The 23,397-nt window shown below is 45.2% G+C and overlaps 2 protein-coding genes across 2 annotated transcripts; one reads left to right on the forward strand and one right to left on the reverse strand.

Annotated features, from left to right (window-relative positions):
- Nucleotides 1–1,964: 1,964 nt before the first annotated feature.
- Nucleotides 1,965–18,224, reverse strand: kctd6a (potassium channel tetramerization domain containing 6a). Its single transcript, XM_070845918.1, has 6 exons — nt 18,124–18,224; nt 11,089–11,181; nt 9,321–9,490; nt 3,933–4,185; nt 3,078–3,236; nt 1,965–2,792 (listed from the first exon to the last, which is right to left on the reverse strand). Exons 2-6 carry the CDS (start codon nt 11,113–11,115, stop codon nt 2,682–2,684), a joined length of 720 nt encoding a protein of 239 aa, XP_070702019.1. The 5' UTR covers nt 11,116–11,181; nt 18,124–18,224; the 3' UTR covers nt 1,965–2,681.
- Nucleotides 18,225–18,708: 484 nt separating this feature from the next.
- Nucleotides 18,709–23,026, forward strand: LOC139213731 (uncharacterized). The gene is made up of 5 exons (XM_070844331.1): nt 18,709–19,660; nt 20,079–20,246; nt 20,360–20,538; nt 20,722–20,962; nt 21,853–23,026. The coding sequence occupies exons 1-5, from the start codon at nt 19,016–19,018 to the stop codon at nt 22,453–22,455; spliced, it is 1,836 nt and encodes a 611-aa protein (XP_070700432.1). The 5' UTR covers nt 18,709–19,015; the 3' UTR covers nt 22,456–23,026.
- The last annotated feature ends 371 nt before the right edge of the window (nt 23,027–23,397 follow it).

Genomic DNA, 23,397 nt, shown 5'->3' on the forward strand with positions numbered 1-23,397 from the left:
TTGATTAGAAACCTTGATATTGCAACAAAATGTTCTTCTGGTGTTAAATTGGAGCTTTAGTGTCACCATGAAATGTTTTTGACCTGCACAACAGCGACGTTTCTCTCCCCTTGTTTTGAGAACGTCCAGAACAAAAACAAGATACAACACTCACTCTAACCTGATAAGCAGGAACCAAAAATGCTTGCTTTGTAAACATATTCCAGTTAGATACGCGCCTACGCAGACAACACCCACAACTGTTAGAATATTATAAGCATCACTTCAGGGTCGTGCCACCTGTGACGCACCAACCCCAATGGCAAATCAGACATGGTTATGTACAGTACCCTGTCCAAGAATCATTTAAAATCTGATGTTTAACTCAGTTTGTCGCTCCTCTGACCAAGCTCCTCCGAGAGCTCTGTCACGAGCCCAGCGCTGCACGTACTTTACCTGTGACCTGAATAAACTGCTTCTGAGACCGACTGAATTCTCCGGCTAAATTCTTGGGCTGTCAAAACAAGGACCGAAGGCTCCTTAACAGTACCATTACTGTTATTAGGGAGACTGAGATTATTCTTTGTGACCTCGCAGTTATGTTGTACGCATTTTACTGCACCAAAAAAAAAAACTCAGGGCTCTGCATTGGTGGAGGCGTGCTGTGATTTCAGGAGGCCTGGTTTCATTAATACATTCATAAGTTTGACAGTTTTTCAGACGCCAAAGAGCTGCACCACGGTACAATACATACTCATATGTGGTTGCCATGGTAACAAACAATTATGGCGTAACAGGAACACGTGCTTCTACGTATCTAACGGGCCAATGCCCACGCTGCTGGATGATGTTAATTTGCGTTGCTGCAGAAGTTGACACCCCTGCATTTTTTTCTCTTTGTCAGGATTCCATTCAAATGAAAGAGGGGGCGTGCTAGTGTAGGTGTGAATGTGGGGGTGTCACTGTAGCAACCACATGACAGAGCTGTTTAATAGGCTGTAAGTTTGTAAGTATAACCGCCCACTATTGTGAGGAGCCCTGAGCCACACTCATAAAATGACATTATTTGCATAGACTTAAGTCAATACAGCAAATGAGTTACTTTGTGGGTATGACTAGCTGGGTCACAACATTTAACCAGGGGTCACATGGCAGCAAAGACCAAAACAGGATCTTGTTTCCCCAATCAGATGGCTGACTATCCAGCAAACACTGCACTTACTTGCAATAATTCAAGTAGGCACAACAAAAGTACTTTTACCATTTGTGAGTTTACATGTTCTGTTCAAGGTCTATGTACTATGGTTTATGTTCTTAACAAGCTGTTAAAAATGACACCAAGCAGATGACACTGAGGCTGCCTTCGAACCAATAATAGCGCGGCGTCACAGTACACAGCCTCCTAATAAAATTTAAAGAGGCAGTTGTCACAGAGGCTCTGCCAATAAAACCAAGGGAGGAAGCTGAGCTCGGCCAATCACATATAAACAAGCTCACATTCTCAGTAGATTGATTTTAAATGGTTTTCTGCACAGTGTGCTGCGTTTCTCAAACTGGACCTCCTTATTTATCATCTTCTCATCTGTAGCTGTAACACCAACCCAGCTCCAGTTCAACCTTTTTCAGTCTCTGGGTCTCGGAGAGATCGGTGCCAGGACGTCCCACCTGTAGTGTTTGTGTGTCTGGACGCAGCACACGGGGGCAGTATAGCATGAAAACAGGCTGATAGATACAACCAATGTCCTTTTCTACAAATACATCTTAACACATTAGCAGGATGACCATATAAACTATGAATACTGAAACAGTTGCTTGTTGTGATCAGTCCAGTTGCTCATACAGGTCATTAAAGGCCTTGTTCTAATGTCTCTGAACTGTGAGTGGTGAGTTTCAAAACAGACTTGAAAAAATGTGAACCTGTCCTATAAAGTGGTGTAAAATTGGCCTTTTTCTGTAAGAATGTTAGACAAAAGGAGAACTGAGGGTCATGATTTTTCAGATGGTTTTATTTGCAGTTAATGTTATTTCATCATCATTGATGTACAACAGATTTGTGATACTGATTATATCCCAGATATGTAACTACCATCCACTAATGTAGCTAAAAGTATGTGGACATACTCTTACAGGAATATGGCAGCTATATGCAACAGTAGAACATGGGCACTATGGGCATTACTCTGCTGCTATTACAGTCCCCACTCTTGGATCTGGCTTGCAGTCTGCATTCAAGTTCATCCCAAAGATATTAGATCTGGCTGAGGTCATGGCTCTGATGAGACCAATCAAGGTCTTTCACACCATTTCACACCAATGGAAAACCATTTATTTCTGGCTTAGTGCTTGGGGGCACTGTCATGTTCAGGGAACAGGAAAGGATCTTCACCAAACTGTTGCCACAATGTTGGAAGCACAATATTGTCTGAAATATCACTGCAGACTGTACGAGGAAGATTGGCAGGCTGTCCACATACTTCTGGCCACATTGTGTACATAATCAAGCAAAGGTAACATTATGTCTCATGATAGTGTGTGACAGGTGGCTAATGTGCTAGCCTTCCAGTACCCTCACCTTGTACTTTAGCTCCAAGAATACTGATTCAAAAACAGCACACATTAAACAAAACATTAAACACACCACCAGCAAGTCCCTGTCTGTTTGCCTGTCTGTCTGTCATTAAGTCCATCCATCAGTTCATCAGTCAGTCGACAACTTTGCGAGCTCGTCTGCAAAATGTCCAGTGATGTTCCACTGTGTTTTCATTGGCCCGTTCGCTCATGTGGTGAACACGCGTGTTGCGTATTGTGAAACCCTGGAAAATAATGAGACAGGCAAGCTGAGTCATCTTACCACATAAATTATTAGCATATTTTTAAACGTTGTGCCATTCAAAAGCATGCTATGCTATAACATTATCTATTATTTAATTATTACACACAATGCACATATACATAATGAAGGATCTGTCTCTAAAATTTACCTAAAAACATTGAACACTAAGCAAAAAAAAATCAGCCCGTAGTGACAAGCTATGATCTAATTTCTTGGTAGGATGATCATTTCTAAACATGATGTGAATGGAATAAAAGCAACATACAGATTTGGAGATAAAGTCGAGCAGGTAAACGCGCAGGCTGACTTCCTGTTGGTAGTCACATGGCCCAAAGGTAAAGGACACCTGGTAGTCTCTGCTGTCCATCATGTGTTTGCTCCACCTTGTGAAATCTCTGGAGATGGACTCCAACACTGCATGGACCTAAAAAAGAGTGAGAGTCCTGTGAGTACTTTTTCAAAATGTGCTTATTTCTTTCTATGTTCTGTTATTTCGTTAGTTTGGTTTTAGATGCTCTGCTATTATTTTTACTATATTTAAATAACATTATTCTTTGGCATCTTGTTACACAGTATCTTTTTAATTATGTAATTACATGTTGTATGTGCACAGTTCCACCTTAAGAATGAGATCTCAATCACCACAGACTGAACCTGATTCAATAAAGGTTATATCCTTATTATTATGAGTGTTAGCTCGTCCTAATAATGTACAAGTACGAAATATTTATTCCATTTATAAATAATAAACACATTTTGCATTTTTGCCTAAATTGCAAATGTCACAACTTTCTACCTTGAACTGGTGATACAGATAAATTTGTCTTGTCCGAAGCAATGCAGTATACACTGTTGTTCAGTTGCATTTAATTTAGAGGCAGTATGAATACAAACATGGTCAATAGAAAGATGTGAACAGAGGGGAAAAGGTGTACTGGACATATTAAAGAGAAGAAAATGCTTCAAATTAGTAAAACAAGGAAAATATAAAGACAGATGCAGACAGGAGGGTTTGGAGCAAAATAAGACAGTAATGGGTATAATCCTGTGTGTGTGTGTATCACAGTATATTGGGCCATGATGTGTCCACACTATTCTAAACAGACCTGTCCCCACTCACCTTGGTGGTGATGGTGAGCTGGGTGATGATGACTGCGACAGGGTTGGAGTACTTAGACAGCTTCCTGGTGCTGGACAGCTCGACCACCTCCTCGTAGGTGTCGGTGGGGTAGGGCAGCTGGGATTTGGGGTCTCCCAGGCACTGGACCAGGGGCTCGATCTGATAGAAGTCAGCCTCCTTCCTGAGGAGCTCAGTCTCCTTGAAGTCGCAGGGCAGCGTCAGCTCTGACGTCCGCAGGAAGTTGAGGATGTAGCTGAAACAGCAGAAACAGAGACAGGATCAGTCCGGACTGCTGAGCTGATGATTCTGTAAATCTCTGAGCTGTCAGTTTAAGTCAAGACTGGAGGGGAGGAAGCCGATGTGCAATTCAAGAGTGAGAAAAGAACTGTCAGTTTTTCTTGCGGTTGAGTTTCTTCTTTATCCTCAAAAGTTGATTCATTTCCCTCTTAAAAGGGAAAATTTGCTAAGTTTTATGTTGATATCAAATGTAATCAACTGAAGAAATAAACACCTCAGTGTGCACTATATGTACTGAGAAAGCTGAGTTTTCCCACTCATTGAGCCACGCTGGCAATGCCTACACATACCAGGATACATTGAGCACAAGCTTCTGACAGCCAACCCCCAAAACCCACCCAGCTTGAGGAGGTGGGCGTGTCTAATGTGGCACAAAAGGTTAGGTTCTCACAGTGTTTTGTCTGTGATTTTTTTGTTGTCAGTGGCTGTGCATGTTTTATTTCACGCCACCAGAAGATATTTAAGGCGTCCGTTGACACATGAAGGGCTTAAGACACATATTCGTACACAGGGTTAGATGTTGAATTATGCTTAATAAAATGCTGCAAGACCAGGGCTGCCAACTTTTCTGCTTAGTTTGGAGTGAGATTTGGTATTGGTGAAGTCAGTGCATTTTAACAGTGGACCCCATGAGATATTACCCACCGCAGGGGTCAATGCTTTGTTGTGATTACTTCTAGCAGACAGTGACACGGACAGGCAAGCGGTCTGTCGGCACAACATTATCAGCACACTCCAACACGCAGCACAGAGTGTCAGAGAGATAGATAATAATAATAATAATAGGCAAATAGCAAGCCTGGAAGCAGAGCCTTTGTTGCTTTTTAACCAACCAATAACCAATAACAGACTCCTAAATGGTAGCAATGTCTGATGCTGTAATGTCCTCGCTGTTACCAAACTCTGGCTGCTTAAAGTAGAGATAGCAAGTTTATTGTGTTTATGGAGAACAATGGCGCTCATCATTACTGAATGCATATAGGGGAAAAACACTGTGACTGAAATACTTCACTCTTCTATCAGTATATTAGTGTTATAGGAAAGCACATAGTTCAAATGGCACACAGGCAAATATAGACATGTCTATTTTTTTCATTATTTTGGGCCAGCTTGAAAGCCCTCCACTCTTATTTGTGATAACTAGCGTTTCAATGTGCCACTGATGGTTTGGATACTGGTTGGAAGTTGATTTGCACGTTGGCTGCAAGTGGGATGTTGTTACCTGCTGCTTCATCTACAAATACGAATAGATATGGGTTTGTACATGTAGCATTTGTTCACCTGCTTATTACTTGGAGGGTTGGGTGGCATGATTATAGTAGCTTATAGCGTGAGCTTTTATCAAGATGCGTCTACAAATAAATATATCCCACATTGTTGTAAACGACCAGCCAGAAAAATCAGTTCTTCCTCACTTCCTTCTTACTCAACATTCATGAACAACCTGCTTCAACTGCCAGTGTGCCTACTACTAGCTGTGGACTGCTTGACTGTAACCAAAGCAGTGTTGGCTAGCATCCCATGGCTAGATATACATTTTTCCAGGTTGATCTGAAATTACATCTCTGACTTAATCACACAATTTGTTCAGAACTGTAAAGCAACCGTCAATTGACCTAGTCACCAGTTTCAGCAGCATTCAGAGACCTCTACCACATCATCTTCAGATGACAAGGCTGGGAAGACAGACTCTTAGGAATCAAAAGCCATTGAATACCGGTTTTGTGAGCTGGAATTCTTAAAGAAGTGCCAGCACAATGCTTTCTTTGTTACAAACTGACTGACTTGTCACAGACTGGAATCCAAACTAGAATTTACCACTCTTCTGCACTTTGTCCAAAACTCCCTTTTCCTTCTGATTTTATTGCATGACTTTGTAGAGGACCAATTTGTGTTGAAATTAATCATGAATTCTTGACTGATGGACAAAAATGTGTTTTGTGAGGTCATTGACCTTTGGACCACCAAATTCCAATCAGTTCAAGTGGATATTTGTGCCAAATTTGAAGAAATTCCCTTCCTGAGATATCTCCTTCATGAAAATGGGTCAGACAGACGGACGGACAACCCGAAAACATAATGTCTACAGCCTTCCCTAAATATATTTTTGTCATTTCAGGTGAGGTTTTTTCATTTTCCTGCCGATGAAGGTTCGAGTCTTTACTCATAACTTCAGAGCCTGCCTTGTTGAACTTGTCATTGCACTAAAACTGAACACTGCCTACCAAGTGTTGACGTTATTTCTTGTTTCTTATCCACACAAACCTTGGAATTGAGAAACACTGAGTTTGAATAGTGTCCTTCAAAATAACATATCTTTAGCATGGACAGAACCCTGACATGTATCTAACTATTTTTTGACAATATAATAAAGCCTTTGTACAGTGCATTGATATTTCAACCTTTGTTGGTGTTTATTAATTTTTTTGCTATATGCCTAGACATGAACAGGTTCTTATAGGTAAAATAGGTTTTTAAAGGGCCCATTCCTTCTTGCTTAGAAAACCCACTCCACAGCCAAACTCTCTACTGTGCCCTGTTTTGGGCACAGTAACGCATTGCATCTCACCTCTGAAGTGAATATTAGCGAACTCTGCATAAGCCAGCAGGTATGATTAAATTATTAAATTGATTATGATTAAATTGTATGATTGAATTTTCGAATAAATGTTAATCATTTAGCATACCATGCTTTGACAAGACAGATCAGTCACAGAAAGCTTCAAGCTAAAAGCGGGGCTTGTTTTGGTTGTATTTTCCAGTTTGCCTACGGGATCCTGAAGAAGGTCTCCAGCACACCTCTGTCCATGTGAGGAGTAAAGTTTTCATGCAAAACAACCCACACACGTGCTATCTCGGAGACTGCATCCAACAGAATTATTCTGTTTCGGTTGGTATCGATTAGAACCACGCTCTGTTTGCTCTTGCCAGCTCAGGTTCTGGATGGTCCCCGATGGCCATGTCCTTGTGGCCAGCTAATGCAGCCACAGCATCAGCCTCTCTCCACTGCATTTCTTTGGCCATCTACTGTGGCTTGAACAAAAATGGCTTGATGTCCGAGTTAGCCAAAACATTGTAAAATTGTGTTGGGCCCCAACAAAATGTTAAGAACACATTTCTTGTCTTTTGAACAAAGGGCTCAGTTTCCCAGAGTCCTGAAGTTTCACACCTCTTTCCAGCTTTATCACAGGCATTGGTTGATTCGTGGCACAGGACTCTCGATTTTCTCAAGCCAACAAAACCAGATTTCCCCCACTGTTCCTCCTCTCTTTTCGCCTGGGCTCTCTTTCTGCCCTGAACCTTCCTGGGGGTCCAGCTCCAGCCCTGCAGCTTTCTTCTCCAGCCTCAGTGTGGCCTGTACAAAGCAGACCATTTTCATGGCAGCGACACAAAGTCCTGCCAGAACCAAGTTTATTCAGAGCCAGCAGGTATGACTCAAAGTCTGCCAGCTGATCCTCCAAGCCAACATGAGCACACCAGCATGATAGCACAGAGTGGCTAACTAGCAAGGAACAAAGGAGCGACCAGTTTCCTCCAACCTGCGACCAGGACACAGCAAGGACAAAGACAACCCTTCTTCCAGCCTGGCTCACCAACAGCTGAGAAAGCAGCACATAGAAAGACCTCTCTCGTTTCCCTCCAGGGACTGGCAACAAGCACTAACTGGGCATATATATAGCATAACATAACTGTAATACATGGCTAGGCAGTGGTTTAACCTTGTGAATGTATTGGTTTTGATGTGTCGTTAGTTTGCTGTGTATCCATGAATTTAAGTTGATGTTAGTTCAGCTCACAGGCACACTTACACATACAGATACACAAACTCTAAGGTCTGTCCCTCTGACCCACACCTCAGGGGGTCTGAGTGGCAGCCATTTTGTATCTAGTCGCCTTTTGATTCTCTCACCTTTTGTCTCAGTCGGCACACGGCTGAGCCTTCCCTTCCTTTGCATATTCACACACACACACACAAAATCCAAGCTGACACAGCCTCTAGTTCCTCCCGGACACCAACTACGTCACTGCACACATCAAATGATGGTGTCAGAAGAGCAACAGATTTTGCAGCAGGACAACTTTGAGAGCTTTCTTGGTCAACATAGCACACACTGATGTATTTATTGCTTCAACTGACTACATTAACTATTAACCTTTTTATGGATTTTTTTCTTTAAGGACAAGGCTGGTGTTATTCTGTTTTTCTCATACTGTCAACAAATTCCATGAAACCAAAGCCAATAACATCTTGGTCTTTCTACTTTAACTTCCCTTGTAGCATTCAGTCCCGAGCTCATCGGTTCCTCCTGAACATGTAAATCTTAAACAGTTCAAAAATAAATGATCATTTCTGAAAATGCTCAGCAAGCTTAATACCAGTTGAGCATTGATTAATGGTCAGGTACATTGTTATTGGTTTTTTTTTTAGGTTTTTATATCATTCACTCATCATTCAAATCCAAAAATCTAATTTTGGTCGAAGCATGCATGCTTTAGCATCAAATAGCATTTTCCCAAGCCATTCTAAAAGCCAAGCCTGACCTTGTCGATCTTCCAAATGAACCATTTAGCCATTAGACATTGTGTTATTGTGCTTCCCGTTCATCTCCCTACTACTCCTTTTTTTTTTTTTTACTCTATCATTATTGTTCGTTAGTCTTCCACAGAGGACACATGATAGGTGGGATGACCACAAAGTGTTGTGATTCTCTTTATACATCCATGGATATCTCTGGCAAACAGTAGCCAAGCGGTTCACAACAGAAGTGCATTTGGAAGCACATTTGTGTGAGCGAGAGCGACGAGCAGACACACACAAGCAGACAAACAGAGTTTAGAAATCTTGTGAAAAGCCAGACTCAGATTCAGTTTGTCAGGCTCAACTCTTCACTGTCAGACTTGGCTCAACTTTTATCAGTCCAAGTAGACATGGTAAAGTCCAGTCCAAGCATGTGCCAGTGTTCGCATGTAACACTTTAACGCTCGTGCTGACGTCTGGATACTGACTTCACTGAAAATAGTTTGATTCACCCGATAAGCAGATTTTATTATCAAAAACAGTATAATTCTGCCATAGGGACACACACTTACCGGAACAGTGGGCCATCACGGTCGATGAAGTAGTTTCCTTGAGCATCCCTGACAGTGGGTAGGTCTCCTCTGAACATGGCACACAATATGGAGTCTGGGTAGCGCTGCAGCGTGGACAGAGACGTGCTGTAAACACAGCCACCCACATTCAGAGTCACTGGGTCCCCCATCTGGACAGAACAGGAACAGCAGTCAGAGACAACACTGAGGGCCTGAGATTTAGAAGTGGGTAAATGCACTACAGACAAGCTCTTTTACAGACAGCAAGTGCTCTTCTGCTATTAGGTGATTACACCTGAACCTACTTTTTACACTTTTTGTCTTCTATGTCATGCAGATTTAAACTAAAACCAAATCTGGTACCATACACCACACTGCCTAATTATTTTTTTCTACATATATTGATATTTCCAAAAGTGTAGCTAATTTTTGAGTAGACATTATAAATAAACCACATATTTGAAATCTATTAATTTCTTCTCTAAAAAACTGCTCAATTGGTCCTAAAAATATCCATTATAAGAAAATGCTAACCAAAACCGCCAATCCTCACCCAGGAGGTTACCTTTATTTTAATGCTTTTTTGTGCACCCTGGCACCTTATTTACATTCAGAATACATGTCTTAATTACAGAATCATTAAAAATTGTAGCGTACCTGAAAAATTTGTTAAGTTTCCAGTTATGAAGTGTAATGTTACAAATAGTGGAAGTTGTTAGTAATTAGTGTTAGTATGCTATCGTTAAACAATTACTAACGAGAGATGGAAAAACAAATGTATCTATGTTAACATTCGTTTATTGAAATATTAAAGGGTATTATTTTGTTTACTCACCCACCCACACACACAATTTTCAGATACAGTTTTTGCAGTGTAGTGCACTGCTCACCTCTCCATCTTCTGCTGCTCTCTGTCTGACCTGCTGTTGTATTATCTTTCTTCTCTTTATGGAAACAAAGTTGGGTTTTTTTCAACCTGGACTTGTATGCTTGGCCTTGGCTTGGATTTTTCTCTTTACTCTTTCTGCTGTGACTTGTCTCACTCAGCGCTGACCATCAGATGGGGGTCTTATAGGTGTAGCGTAGCTTCTTCAAAGAATATGCATTGTGAGTGAGTGGTTGAGCGAGTGAGAGAGAGCAAGAAGCAGAATGACGGTAAATGCGAGAGGAGCAGATGGAAAGGTTAGCAGTGAAATAGTCAACTGGGGCAGTGTGAGTGGGGCATCACGGCCACTCTGGCAACAGGGAATGTGATTTTTGAGGGGCATAAGGCCAAACTAAGGGGGCACAGGGGCCATGGCCGTCATGGCCTCCATGAAATTCCTGCCCTGGCGATCAGAATGTTCATTAAATCATGCTGAGCCTGAGTTATCCACTGTGAGGTGGACAAATTCTGAATTGTCAGCATCAGTTGTCTCTCCCTTTCATTTGTGTAGCTTTTTGCATGATTGTTGGGGCTTTGCATTTGTGTTTTGTTTCCAAAGCATTTTGGATATGCAGTTTGTTCGACAACTCAGAATATCCCTGAACTGACTCTGACCAACTACTTGAAGGACCAGCCCAAAGGACAGATCAAAATGTCCTCACAAAGATACACAAACACACAGAGCATGAGGGCAGGTGCCATCATGTCAGAAATTGTTTAACTGGCCAAATACTCAAATGCCAGAAAGTGGGAGAGTTCAGACAGAAAAATGTCTGCAGAAAAAACCACTTCTGAACACACACACTTACACACAAACACACACACACACACATGCACACGCACCATGTGACCCAGGTCTCCATTCTCCATCTGCAGCCCAGCCTTTCTCTTCAGGTCAGACTGTTGAGAAGATCATTTCTGCGTCTCCACAAACACCTGCAACAAGAGGACAAACAGCTTGTGAGATGGTTGCTATGGAGATAAGCAGTCAGCTGATGCAGTGTTGCAAGGGCCCAGACATCATCTGGCTAATTAGTTTTGTGTCCCTGATGTGCCCGCAAACAGCCTGCCAGTGAGGAACAGGAGGAGGAACTGTGTCTGTACAACACTCAGAATATTAATACAACATTAAACAACTATTTGTTTTGTAGAAATACAGTAGAATAATGGTGACCGGAGCAGACAAAGAAAGTCACTCTCCCATTGTGTGTGTTGTTATCCGAGCTTCTCTGTCATTTGCTTTGGTTGTCGGAACGGGCGCACATACTTGTTAGTGCGTGTGAGGCTGTGAATAGTTCAGTGATCGAAGCCAGTGGTAGATTTACTGAGCGAAAGATGAAGTTGCTGGGGTACACAACGAAAACGGTATACTTTTTGGCCTGTCGACTGCAGTTACCAAGCTAACCACCATCACTCTTATGAAGGAGAGTGCCTCCTCCACTTCCGCATGTCCCTGCGCAACTGGTGAGGGCTCCATATCCTTCGGCTACTGACGAAATCTAAGTTCCAAAAATGGCACCAGCTAGGTTAGCTTGGCTCTGATCCCAGCTCTCTCTCCTCTTGTCCTAGAGAGACCGCCCCTCCCACTGTGGTGTTAGGTCTGGTTGAACAGAAGATGTCATAGGCGGCAATCAACTGATTTAATCCAAAGGCTTAATTCAAATGTGCAATTCTGTCATAAGTAATCCGAGTTTCAGCAAAAAAGGCAAACTAAATGGCTGATACCTGATAAAACAACAACAGAGTTTGAGATGTTTGTTTTTGATTGAGATGCTGGTGCTCTAGTGGTTCTTAACCTCATATATAGGACCTTAAAATCTCAGAAACAAAGGCAGATTCCAAACTTTTGAATGAACCTCCGTGTGACTGATTAATGAAGCTCACACAGCATAATCTGCCATGATTAAATCACAAAACAAAACAAAACCCATCTCAATTCCTCAATTATCAATTCCAGACAGTCAATGGAGCAAAAACAGAGATGCTCTCGCTCTCAACAGCATTTGTTAGCTACACAAGTGATTAGAGGAGAGCAGCGGAGTAGAATTGCATGCTGACTGGTGTAGAGAAATGCCAATACTCACCCAAGAATCAACATATCGCTGTGCTTAGATTCCATATTTATTCCAGCACACTCCTTTTTGACATCTAAATTTATATATATATTTATATATTTACATTGTACATAGACCTTAAATATTAATATTTTTGCTTAAATTAAATGTGTGTTTACTTTGTTCAGCTTAATTGTTCTTGTCTCCCTTTTTGTCTGTTTATGTGTAAGTAGTAGTACACAAGAGCAGTGGAAAAACCTCAAAGTCAAATTGCTTGTATGTGTTCACATACTTGGCCAATAGAAACTGATTCTGATTCTGTTTCCTGTGAGTTGTTTTAAGGTTAACTGTGCTATCTTAGAGCTGAACGCTAATGTTTAGTAACGTTAACATTAGAATAAAGTGCCCGTACATTCGACCACTAAGCTGCTGATTCCATGCCATAATACTGGATATATTTATCCAATCCTTAAAGTAGTATATTACCCATTCAGAGTGCCAAAGACAGTCCTTACATATTAAATTCACTCAAAATTGTAAAAATTAAATCGTTGTCTGCAATGAAACAATGCACAATTATAACATTATTTTCATTAAAGTATGATTTGTTCTCTTTGAGCCATAACAAAGAAAAGTCATGATGACACGCTGCATCTAGAGTTTTATATCTATGGATTCAGGTGTCTCCCCCTTGAGCTGCCACCTTACCGTGGTGGGGGAGTTTGAGTGCTCGAATGATCCTTAGGAGCTATGCTGCCTGGGGCTTTATGCCCCTGGTAGGGTCTCCCACAGCAAACAGGTCCTAGGTGATGGGCCAGACCAAGAGCAGTTCAAAAACCCCTATGATGACTGGAAAAACAGACAGTGACGTCGCCCGGTATGGTGCAGCCGGGGCCCCACCCTGGAGCCAGGCCCGGGGTTGGGGCTTGCAAGCGAGTGCCTGGTGGCCGGGCCCAGCCGGAAAGGACGATGTGTGTCCGACCTCCTGTGGGCCCACCACCCGCAGAGGGAGCCGTAGGGGTTGGGTGCTATGTGGAACGGGCGGCGGTCGAGGCGGAGGGCCCCAACGACCCGGGCCTCGGAAACAGCCTCTGGCTGTAGGGACATGGAATGTCATCTCGCTGGGGGGGAAGGAGCCAGAGCTTGTGCGGGAGGTTGAGAGGTACTGGCTAGATATAGTCTGGCTCACCTCCACTCACAGCTTGGGCTCTGGAACCCAGCTCCTTGAGAGGGGCTGGACTCTCCATTTCTCTGGCGTTGCCCGAGGTGTGCGGTGACAGGCTGGTGTGGGCTTGCTTATAGCCCCACAACTCAGCCACCATGTGTTGGAGTTTACCCTGGTGAACGAGAGGGTCACGTCCCTGCGTCTTCGGGTCGGGGACAGGTCTCTTACTGTGGTTTCGGCCTATGGGCCGAACAGCAGTACAGGGTACCCGGCCTTCTTGGAGTCCCTGGGAGGGGTGCTGGATGGTGCTCCGACTGGGGACTCCATTGTTCTATACTGGGGGACTTCAACGCTCACGTGGGCAGCGACAGTGAGACCTGGAGGGGCGTGATTGGGAGGAACAGCCTCCCTGATCTGAACCCGGGCGGTGTTCTGTTGTTGGACTTCTGTGCTAGTCACAGATTGTCCATAACGAACACCATGTTGTCCATCGGTGCACGTGGCACCAGGACGTCCTAGGCCGGAGGTCGATGATCGACTTTGTTGTCGTGTCATCTGACCTCCGTCCGTGTGTTTTGGACACTCGGGTGCAGAGAGGGGCTGAGCTGTCAACTGATCACCACCTGGTGGTGAGTTGGATTCGCTGGCAGGGGAGGAAGCCGGAGAGACTCGGCAGGCCTAAGCGTATCGTGAGGGTCTGTTGGGAACGTCTGGCGGAACCCACTGTCGCTGCGGTTTTCAACTCCCACCTCCGGGAGAGCTTCTCACAGATCCCGGGGGAGGTTGGAGATATTGAGTCCGAGTGGACCATGTTCTCCACCTCCATTGTCGTCACGGCCGCTCGAAGCTGTGGTTGTAAGGTCTCTGGTGCCCGTTGTGGCGGCAACCCCCGAACCCGGTGGTGGACACCGGAAGTAAGGGATGCCGTCAACCTGAAGAAGGAGTCGTACCGGGCCTTGTTGGCTCGTGGAACTCCTGAGGCAGCTGACGGGTACCGGCAGGCCAAGCATGCTGCAGCTCGGGTGGTAGAGGAGGCAAAAACTCGGGCCTGGGAGGAGTTCGGGGAGGCCATGGAGGAAGACTACCGGTCGGCCTTGAGAAAATTCTGGCAAACCGTCCGGCGCCTCAGGAGGGGGAAGCAGTACTCCACCAACACTATTTACAGTGCGGGTGGGGAGCTGTTGACCTCGACTGGGGATGTCGTCGGGCGGTGGAAGGAATACTTCAAGGATCTCCTGAATCCCACCGCCAGGTCTTCCGTTGAGGAGGCTGGGGACTCAGAAGTGGACTCGTCCATCACCCAAGCCGAAGTCACCGAGGTGGTCAGAAAGCTCCTCGGTGGCGGGGCACTGGGGGTGGATGAGATCCGCCCCGAATACCTCAAGTCTCTGGATGTGCAGGGACTGTCTTGGTTGACACGTCTCTGTAACATCGCCTGGCAGTCGGGGACAGTGCCTCTGGAATGGCAGACCGGGGTGGTGGTCCCTCTTTTTAAGAACAGGGACCGGAGGGTGTGTTCCAACTATAGGGGGATCACACTCCTCAGCCTCCCTGGGAAAGTTTATTCCAGGGTACTGGAGAGGAGCCTCGGATTCAGGAGGAACAATGCGGGTTCTGTCCCGGTCGCGGAACAATGGACCAGCTCCACACTCTCCATCGGGTGCTCGAGGGTTCATGGGAGTTCGCCCAACCAGTCCACATGTGCTTTGTGGACTTGGAGAAGGCATTCGACCGTCCCTCGTGGCATCTTGTGGGGGGTGCTTCGGGAGTATGGGGTCCGGGGCCCTTTGTTAAGCGCTGTCTGGTCCCTGTATGACCGGAGTAGGAGTCTGGTTCGTATTGCCGGCAGTAAGTCAAACCTGTTCCCGGTGCATGTTGGACTCCGGAAGGGCTGCCCTTTGTCACCGGTTCTGTTCATTATTTTTATTGACAGAATTTCTAGGCGCAGCCAGGGGGCGGAGGGGGTCCGGTTTGGGGATCTCATGATAGCATCTCTGCTTTTTGCAGATGATGTTGTCATGTTGGCTTCATCGAGCCGATACCTCCAGTGTGCACTGGGGCGGTTTGCAGCCGAGTGTGAAGCGACTGGATGAGAATCAGCACCTCCAAGTCCGAGGCCATAGTTCATGACCGGAAAAAGGTGGTTTGCCCTCTCCGGGTCGGTGGAGAGTCCTTGCCTCAAGTGGAGGAGTTCAAGTATCTCGGGGTCTTGTTCACGAGTGGGGGAAAAATGGAGCGCGAGATCGACAGGCGGATCGGTGCAGCGTCTGCAGTGATGCGGCCATTGTATTGGTCCGTTGTGGTGAAGAGGGAGCTGAGCCAAAAGGCAAAGCTCTCGATTTACCGGTCGATCTACGTTCCTACCGTCACCTATGGTCATAAGCTTTGGGTCATGACCGAAAGAACGAGATCACGGATACAAGCGGCCGAAATGAGTTTCCTCCGCAGGGTGGCTGGGCGCACCCTTAGAGATAGGGTGAGGAGCTCAGCCATCTGGGAGGAGCTCGGAGTAGAACCGCTGCTCCTCCACATCGAGAGGAGCCAGCTGAGGTGGCTCAGGCATCTGTTTCGGATGCCTCCTGGACGCCTCCCTGGGGAGGTTTTCCGGGCATGTCCCACCGGAAGGTGGCCCCCGGGGAAGACCCAGGACACGCTGGAGGGACAACGTCTCTCGCCTGGCCTGGGAACGCCTTGGGGGCCCACCGGATGAGCTGGAGGAGGTGACTGGGGCCGGGGAAGTCTGGGCATCTCTGCTGAAACTGCCGGCCCCAGCGACCCGACTCCAGAAGAGTGGTTGAAGATGGATGGATGGATGGATGGATTCAGGTGTGTTATGCTAGTAGCGGCTAATGTAGTCTCCAGCTGCAATCCTTAGGCAAAGATGAGGAGTGGGCTACAGCGGTCTGGCAAGCTTACTTCTCACTCACAAAATGTTTTTTTTTTTTTTAAACTACAGCCCCGGTCAATGTTGCCTCGTATGACATCACTTGAGTCAACTGATCAGATTAAGGGTTAGGATTATAAAAGCTCCCTCTGGAGCCACAAAAGGCTTTGTACAACTATTCGTCTTTTCCACAGCAACAGTACTCTCCAACACCTGTAGACAGACTGTTGTGTAAAATCAGTGGAGTCTCCCTTTAAATAACCCTCCACAGAACAAAACGAACTGCCTCGTTTTGTAGCTTCTTTCAACTAATTGTTTAGGATGACAGCCCACAACTTTACTGTTCTGAGTCAGTCTCACTGCTGGTATCTACCTTGTTTCTTGCACCAGCAGGCAGCTGCTTACAGCAAACAAGCCCTTATAAAGCCACAGATGGTGACCTGCTCAGCACCAATCAGCAGACAGACAAAGTTCAGGACTGGAAAAAGGGGAACTGTGCATACTGTTTATTAAAAGAATACGTTTTATCCATAAATAACAAGTGTTGTGCATCGCTGCTGAACGAAAAGATATTCTTTACACATAATTTGTTTATCACATGCATAAGAAGATGAGTCATTATCTAAGTGTGGAATTATTAAAAGAAGGGCTTAGATCAGCAAAATGATCACACTTGATCACACTTCACACACAGATGAAAGCTGACTGAGAGCTCTCTGACAAATAAATGGTTAAAGACTGAATTAAAAAACTGTCACGTTAAATTCAACATAATTCATGCTTGAAGAGCATTAGGGCTGAAATCGTGGTTTGATAAATCGCTCATAAGCCTAAAGCAAAAATGATAAACATTCAGTGGTCCCAGGTTCTCCACTGTGAGGATTCGCTGCTTTTCTCCATTTCATGTTTGTTGAAGGTGTCACTTTGGTTTCTGTGTGGTGCATTTTTCACTATTTTCTAACATTTCACAGACACAGTAAAGAAAAGAATGAATTTAGATATGGATTTCTATTTGCCGTCTAGAGCAATACGCATGGAAACAGTAAACCAAATAATCCATTAGTCAATTGACAGAAAATAAACAGGCCAAACATTTCCTTAGTTTCAGTTTGTGAAACTATAGACTGACTTCTGCTCTTTTTAGTTTTCTATGAATGTAAACTGAATATCTTTGGATTTTGGACGGTTGAAATAACAAATACTTTGATTAGAATCCTTAATCATCAAACAGTGTAACTAAAAAAGAGCTGTGCTGGGTATACCTGTGTAATCCAAGGCAGTACAGTCCAGACACTGACACACACACACACACACACACACACACACACAGTGCACATCAGGTGAGCTGATCAAATCTGTCTGCGTCACACTGTAAAATGTTGCTCCACATCGCTTTGATAATGAAGAATATTAGAAACCCCTGAAGTCCACTGAAACCTGTGATGTGCATGTGAACATTAGACACACACACACGCACAGACACGCACGCACGCACACACACACACACACACACACGCACACACAGACACAGACACAGACACAGACACACACACACACACACACACACACACACACACACACACACACACACACACACACACACACACACACACACACACACACACACTGTCTCTGTCCGTCTGAATGAAGCTAATCAGGGAGTCTCGCGGCGGTGAGCAGCAGCTAGCTAGTTAGCACGATACGTGTATACAGAACAAGTCACAGCGTCACTTTGACAGATTAAACATCAATCTAACAAGTTTGTCGGGTCTTACCTATAACTGCTCCATCAGTGCTGACTGCTGCTTTATCACGACGCACAGCTGGAGGTGAAGGCTGCTAGCTTACCTGTCTGTTTACATCCTTCCATTGTCAGGCTACACACTTCCGGAATGACCTATCAAAATAAGACGTTGTAAAATAAGAGTTGTTAATATAAAGGTGAGAATAATAATATTGAATGTATTTCTGTCGGTGTGTATGCTCAGAGTTTAAGAATACTGGGATGAAGAAGAAAAAGTCTCTCATTTTAATTATGATCATTAGAATCATATTCTAATCCCGTATTATTACACACCCTTACATAATTAGCTGTGCATACTTATGTATAGATTTATTGTATGGGTGCTTTCAGAGTAATATGTGTAACTCCATTTAAGCATGTTACCGGGGCTAAAACTAATGTTATTTTCATTAATATCTATCTATCTATCTATCTATCTATCTATCTATCTATCTATCTATCTATCTATCTTAACGTGTAGTACCTGCCTCCCAACACCTGGGGGCGCCAGCAGCAGCCTGTCGGTTTACAAAAACACGGAAACTGTTTTGTTTATCACTGTCTACATCCTGTGGTCACAGCTCTTCTGTGTTTTCCATCTGCTCTGGAGACATTCCTACCAAAATCACTCTTTATTTCGTCTCCACCGCTTCCTCATATTCAGCAGTTATATTATATTCGCCGTCGCTGCACACGTCGCCCAAAGCGTTTAGGCGAGTTTTACTTTGAAACGTCGGTGTGGAAGTCCCGTGTTTTATTGTGGCGGGCTTTGGTGCTAGCATGAAGTGTTAGCCTGCTGCTCCGTGAACAGCGATGACCGCTGACAGAGTTTTGCTGTCTGCGTATTTTGACTGTTGACGAAAACCGGAGACCCTCCGTTCATAATGGCGAGTGAAAACACCGAGACCAACGCGGGGAACAGTGAGGGAAATGGTTCTCCGTCAGAGCCAAACGAGCACGACTATGCCCACACCACGGCCAGTAACTTTGCGTCCACGGAGGGGTCCTCCTCCTCCTGCGGTACACCGGCGGCTGACGGCGGAGTCACCGCGCAGGAAAGCTTCACTGCACCGGCTGAACCCGAGCAGAGCGCTCCGGGGCAGCCCGCGCTGCCGGTAGAGCTTCCCGAGCCTGCCGTGGGGGCGGAGGTGGACTGCCCCGGTGGGAATGAAGTGGAGGCGTCCTCTCTGCCGCAGACCGAAGAGGACCCCCAAAAGACAGCAACGTCGGAACTTGCCCCTGCTCCATCCTCTGCCGTGCCGCGAGGCGGCCGCCGGCGCTCCAGGGCCCCGGAGGACATGAACTGTTCCTGCTGCAAGTGTCACTTTGAGCGGCAGGGTCGCAGTTTCAACCGGAGGGCGGTGTACACCTTCACTACCCCGGAGACTGTGCTGTGGGCCTTCCCGGACGCCATAGTGCACGAAAAGTCCTTCCTGTGCGAAACCTGTGCTCAGGTCATCAGGAGCAAATGTAAACGTAAACAGAGCGGGAAGCGGTCTCTGTGGATCAAACCCCCTGTGACAAAACAGGTGTGTGTGTGTGTGTGTGTGTGTGTTTTTGGCAAAGCAAATGTCCAAAACTGTTTAGTATTCCCTATATAGTGTGTTTGTCATAGTGGTGCCTGAATGTGTGGTGAGAAGAATTATTCTATGTAGTTGACTTACTGAATATATCTATCAGGCACTTATATATGTGTTTGTTGATGTATCCACTATTGCTTATCCCAAAAGTAGTGTACAGTCAATGTTGATTGAGAGCTACCAGTCTGCATGCCAGATGAAAGGAATGACCTGAATCCTGTCCAAGAGTGTTTACTGTATAATTCTCCACATAAATAATTTTCAGTGTATTTCACAGTATAGAATCTGTAGTATTGAGAAAAAAACACCCTCCATAATAATGTTTCATTATGTTTTCTGTCTGTGTCCTCTGTGTTGGTGACTACAGTCAGAGGTGAGAGACAAGAAGAAGAAAGGGCGCAGGATGGGGAAGAAGAGCAAAGCGGCGCTGCTGGTCAGCAAGTCCTGCTACAAGGCTGCTTTGAAAATGCTCTGGTCTGCCAAAGGTGCCCGGAAGCCCATGATGGAGTTCTGGAGCAAACAGCTGAAAGAGGAGGTGAGGACAGAAGCTCCTCCTGGTTCAAGCGCCTGTCGGTCAGGACAAACACATCCCACTTTAAGTCATTGTTATGTAATCGTGGCATGACGTGATTCCTCTTGGTGGTGCAGATGAAGGCGATGACGCGGCACACGGACAATCCCTTCCATCAGAAGGTGTCGAGCAGGAAGCCGCTGTCATCCTTCCCCTGGCGGCGCTGTCTGAACTGGGCCCAGGACAAAGCTCCTCTCGTCACCTCCTGTCTCACCTCGCTGTTCCCTGATATCACCGCCATCTCAAAGAGCAGCCAGTAAGTCTGAGTTAGGACACACAGTGCACAAAGCTTTAAAATGGTCCATTAGTCAAAAAAGTTGAATAGTTCTGTTTTTTAAAATGATGTTCTAAGACCCCCATTGTGGGTCTGTGGCTCTAAATCTTACCAGATGTGGGTCAGCGATCTGATGAGCGTCTTCTTTGCTTGTTTGTGTGGCAGCCAGCTTACGGAGGAGCAGGCCCAGACACTGCTGGAGCGCCGGGCCGTGGTGGCGCTCTCCATCCCGCTCTTCACCAGGAACATCTGGAAGAACAACTTCCTGCAGGCGGCTCTGGGGGCGGAGCTCCGCCTGCAGGGCTGCTCTGGCTCCGCTCTGGACGCCCTCAACACCATGGGACTGTGTCAGAACAAAGACACCGTCAGGTTACTGCTGCACAGGCTCCGAAACGGCAAGAAGGCTGTGAGTACAGCACAGTGCACAAACACTGACCGCAGTCAGGCATGTTTGTGTGTTTGCACAATTCAAATGTCACAGTGAATGAACAGAAGAACAAAGCAGCATCGGTCTAGGAAGCACAACTTTCAATGTTCAGACACAAGTGTAATCGGCAATCTCAGGTAGACAAAGCAACAAATCAGAAGTAACGCTAGTATAAAAATACTCTTTGAAGGATTCGACTAATTTGGGAGTCCTGTGTGTGTTGAAGTCAGTTAGCATTGATCTTGTTCAAGGGGTGGAGTTCCCCAAGTGTTGCAGCTAATGGCTAACAGCCAACAATAAACAAGGCTTTTTAGCATCAGCTAACATTAACTCTGATTAGCCTCCATGTAACCAGTTTCAACTGACAATAAGGCACACATGTACTCTTAAGGTGTCCTGAAATGTTTACTCACGATAAGGCGTCCTGTGTGCTTGACGTTCTCCAGCTGATTCATCTTTTCTCCATCCGTTCATCACAGGATGCATCTAATACTAGTGTCCTTTCAGGCTGTCTTAACTATGTAGAGCTGAGCCTGAGATGTCCAAAAATGGCCACCATTCAAAGGATAATCTCTCTTTATTCAGACAACAACATGATCTTTTCACTGGCACACAGTTTACATTTTAGTCTCCTCTGTAACTTTGATCCGTATCAGTACAACACCCGCAGTTGATAGATGGATCTGTTAGTCTTTGAGCTGCAGGTTTTATTTTTTAATCTCACTATTGGTAAAGATTAGAAAAGAGCAAAGTTGTCTCTTAATTTTGCATCCGTCCTCCATGATTGAATTTACTGGTGTGTAATCATTGTTTCAGCCACACAGGGCTCCAGAGTTTAGTTTTCTAACTCTGCGCTCTCTTCCTGTTAGCTAACGCAGAACGGACGGCAGAGGATGAAGCTGAAACAGTTAAAAGGAGAAGATATGACCGACTTGGATGAAGAAGATATTGAGGAGGAAGGTGATATGGAGGTGGAGATGGAAGAGGATGGGGAGGATGTTGAAGAGGAGGAAGAGGAGGAGGAGGAGGAAGAAGAAGAGGAGGAGGAGGAAGAAGATGATGATGATGAGGAGGAGGAAGAAGATGAAGATGATGATGAGGAGGAGGAGGAAGACGAGGATACTGAGGAGGAGGAGGAGGAGGAAGAAATGGAGATGGCAGTAGAGGAGGAAGTGGAAGAGGAAGAAGTTCAGATCGGAGTGCAAGAGGAGGAGGAAGAGGAGGATCAAGCAGCAGAGGAAAAGGCAGATATGGAGAAGAGAAGGAAGAAGAAGGCGAAGAAGCAGAGGAAGGAGGAGAAGAGAAAGGAGAGAGGGAAACGAAAGATGAAGGAGAGAGGGGAGGAGGAGCAGGAGGAGGGGGATGATGACGATGAAGGGTCGGAGCAGAAGAAGAGGCGGGTGGTGGTGGTGAGGCTCGGCCTGCTGAAGGGACACTCAGAAGTTGGCCGATCCGACCTATCGGCACCCTAAGACTCTACAGGCTGCACCCAAGGACTCAGTACGCCCCACCGCCAATCGGACAGCAGGACAGAGGCCCCGCCCTCTCCTCTGGGGGGGCTTTGAAAGGCATTCTGGGGACTGTAGGAGGACAGTAACTGGAGGGGAACTAATGAGAGCTTTACTTAAAAATTTCATTTCTTGATGTTTAAAAAAAGAACCAGTTTGAGCCCAGAAAAGCCTCTGAAAGCTGAAACTGCTCCACTGAGACTGAGACTAACAGGAAAACACCCACAGCCGACTGACCACATGATTATCTGCATCGTTTTCACCCCTCACGGTCGTGTGTCTCAGGTTGGCTGGATCACCTCTTATGTTCCACCCTCCATATATTGCAGCTTCCAAAATACATTTTCCTGTAACGTTTTGTTTGGCAGCTGCCATAGTCTCCTGGTAATTTACTGAAAAAGGAACTGATATGTCATTTTCAAAACGTAGAAAGGTTTCTGGACAGAACTACATAATTCGGCACTAATTGTAGGGACAGATGATGGGGTGCTAAAGCCACCTGGGGATAAAAGAAATTGGACATTTGGCAAATCAAGTCAAAGTAATTTGGGGAAAAAAGTCAGAAATTTGTAATTTCTGAATTTTCCAGGCTCATTGTGAGATTAAAGCCACAATGAAACGGAAAAGAAAACTAAGTTGCAACTCTACAAGAAAAAGTACTGATTTGCAATCTGGCACTAAAAAGCCAAATATTAATGTGCTTTCTGGGCTTTTGAGTGCTTTTCTCAACTTGGTGCCATCAGTGCTGCAGCTCTCCTCTCTGTCACACCCCAAACAACAGCATGCTGGTTTTAGTTTGTCAACTCCACACTTTACAAGCGGTTCAACAGTCTCAGTAAGAGGCAACTACTGTACCATTTCACGGGCGTTGACTATCAGAATGTTTCCTTATGGTTAATACCAAAT

The sequence above is a fragment of the Pempheris klunzingeri genome, chromosome 2 (genome assembly GCF_042242105.1).
Source record: "Pempheris klunzingeri isolate RE-2024b chromosome 2, fPemKlu1.hap1, whole genome shotgun sequence".
Classification (NCBI taxonomy): domain Eukaryota; kingdom Metazoa; phylum Chordata; class Actinopteri; order Acropomatiformes; family Pempheridae; genus Pempheris; species Pempheris klunzingeri.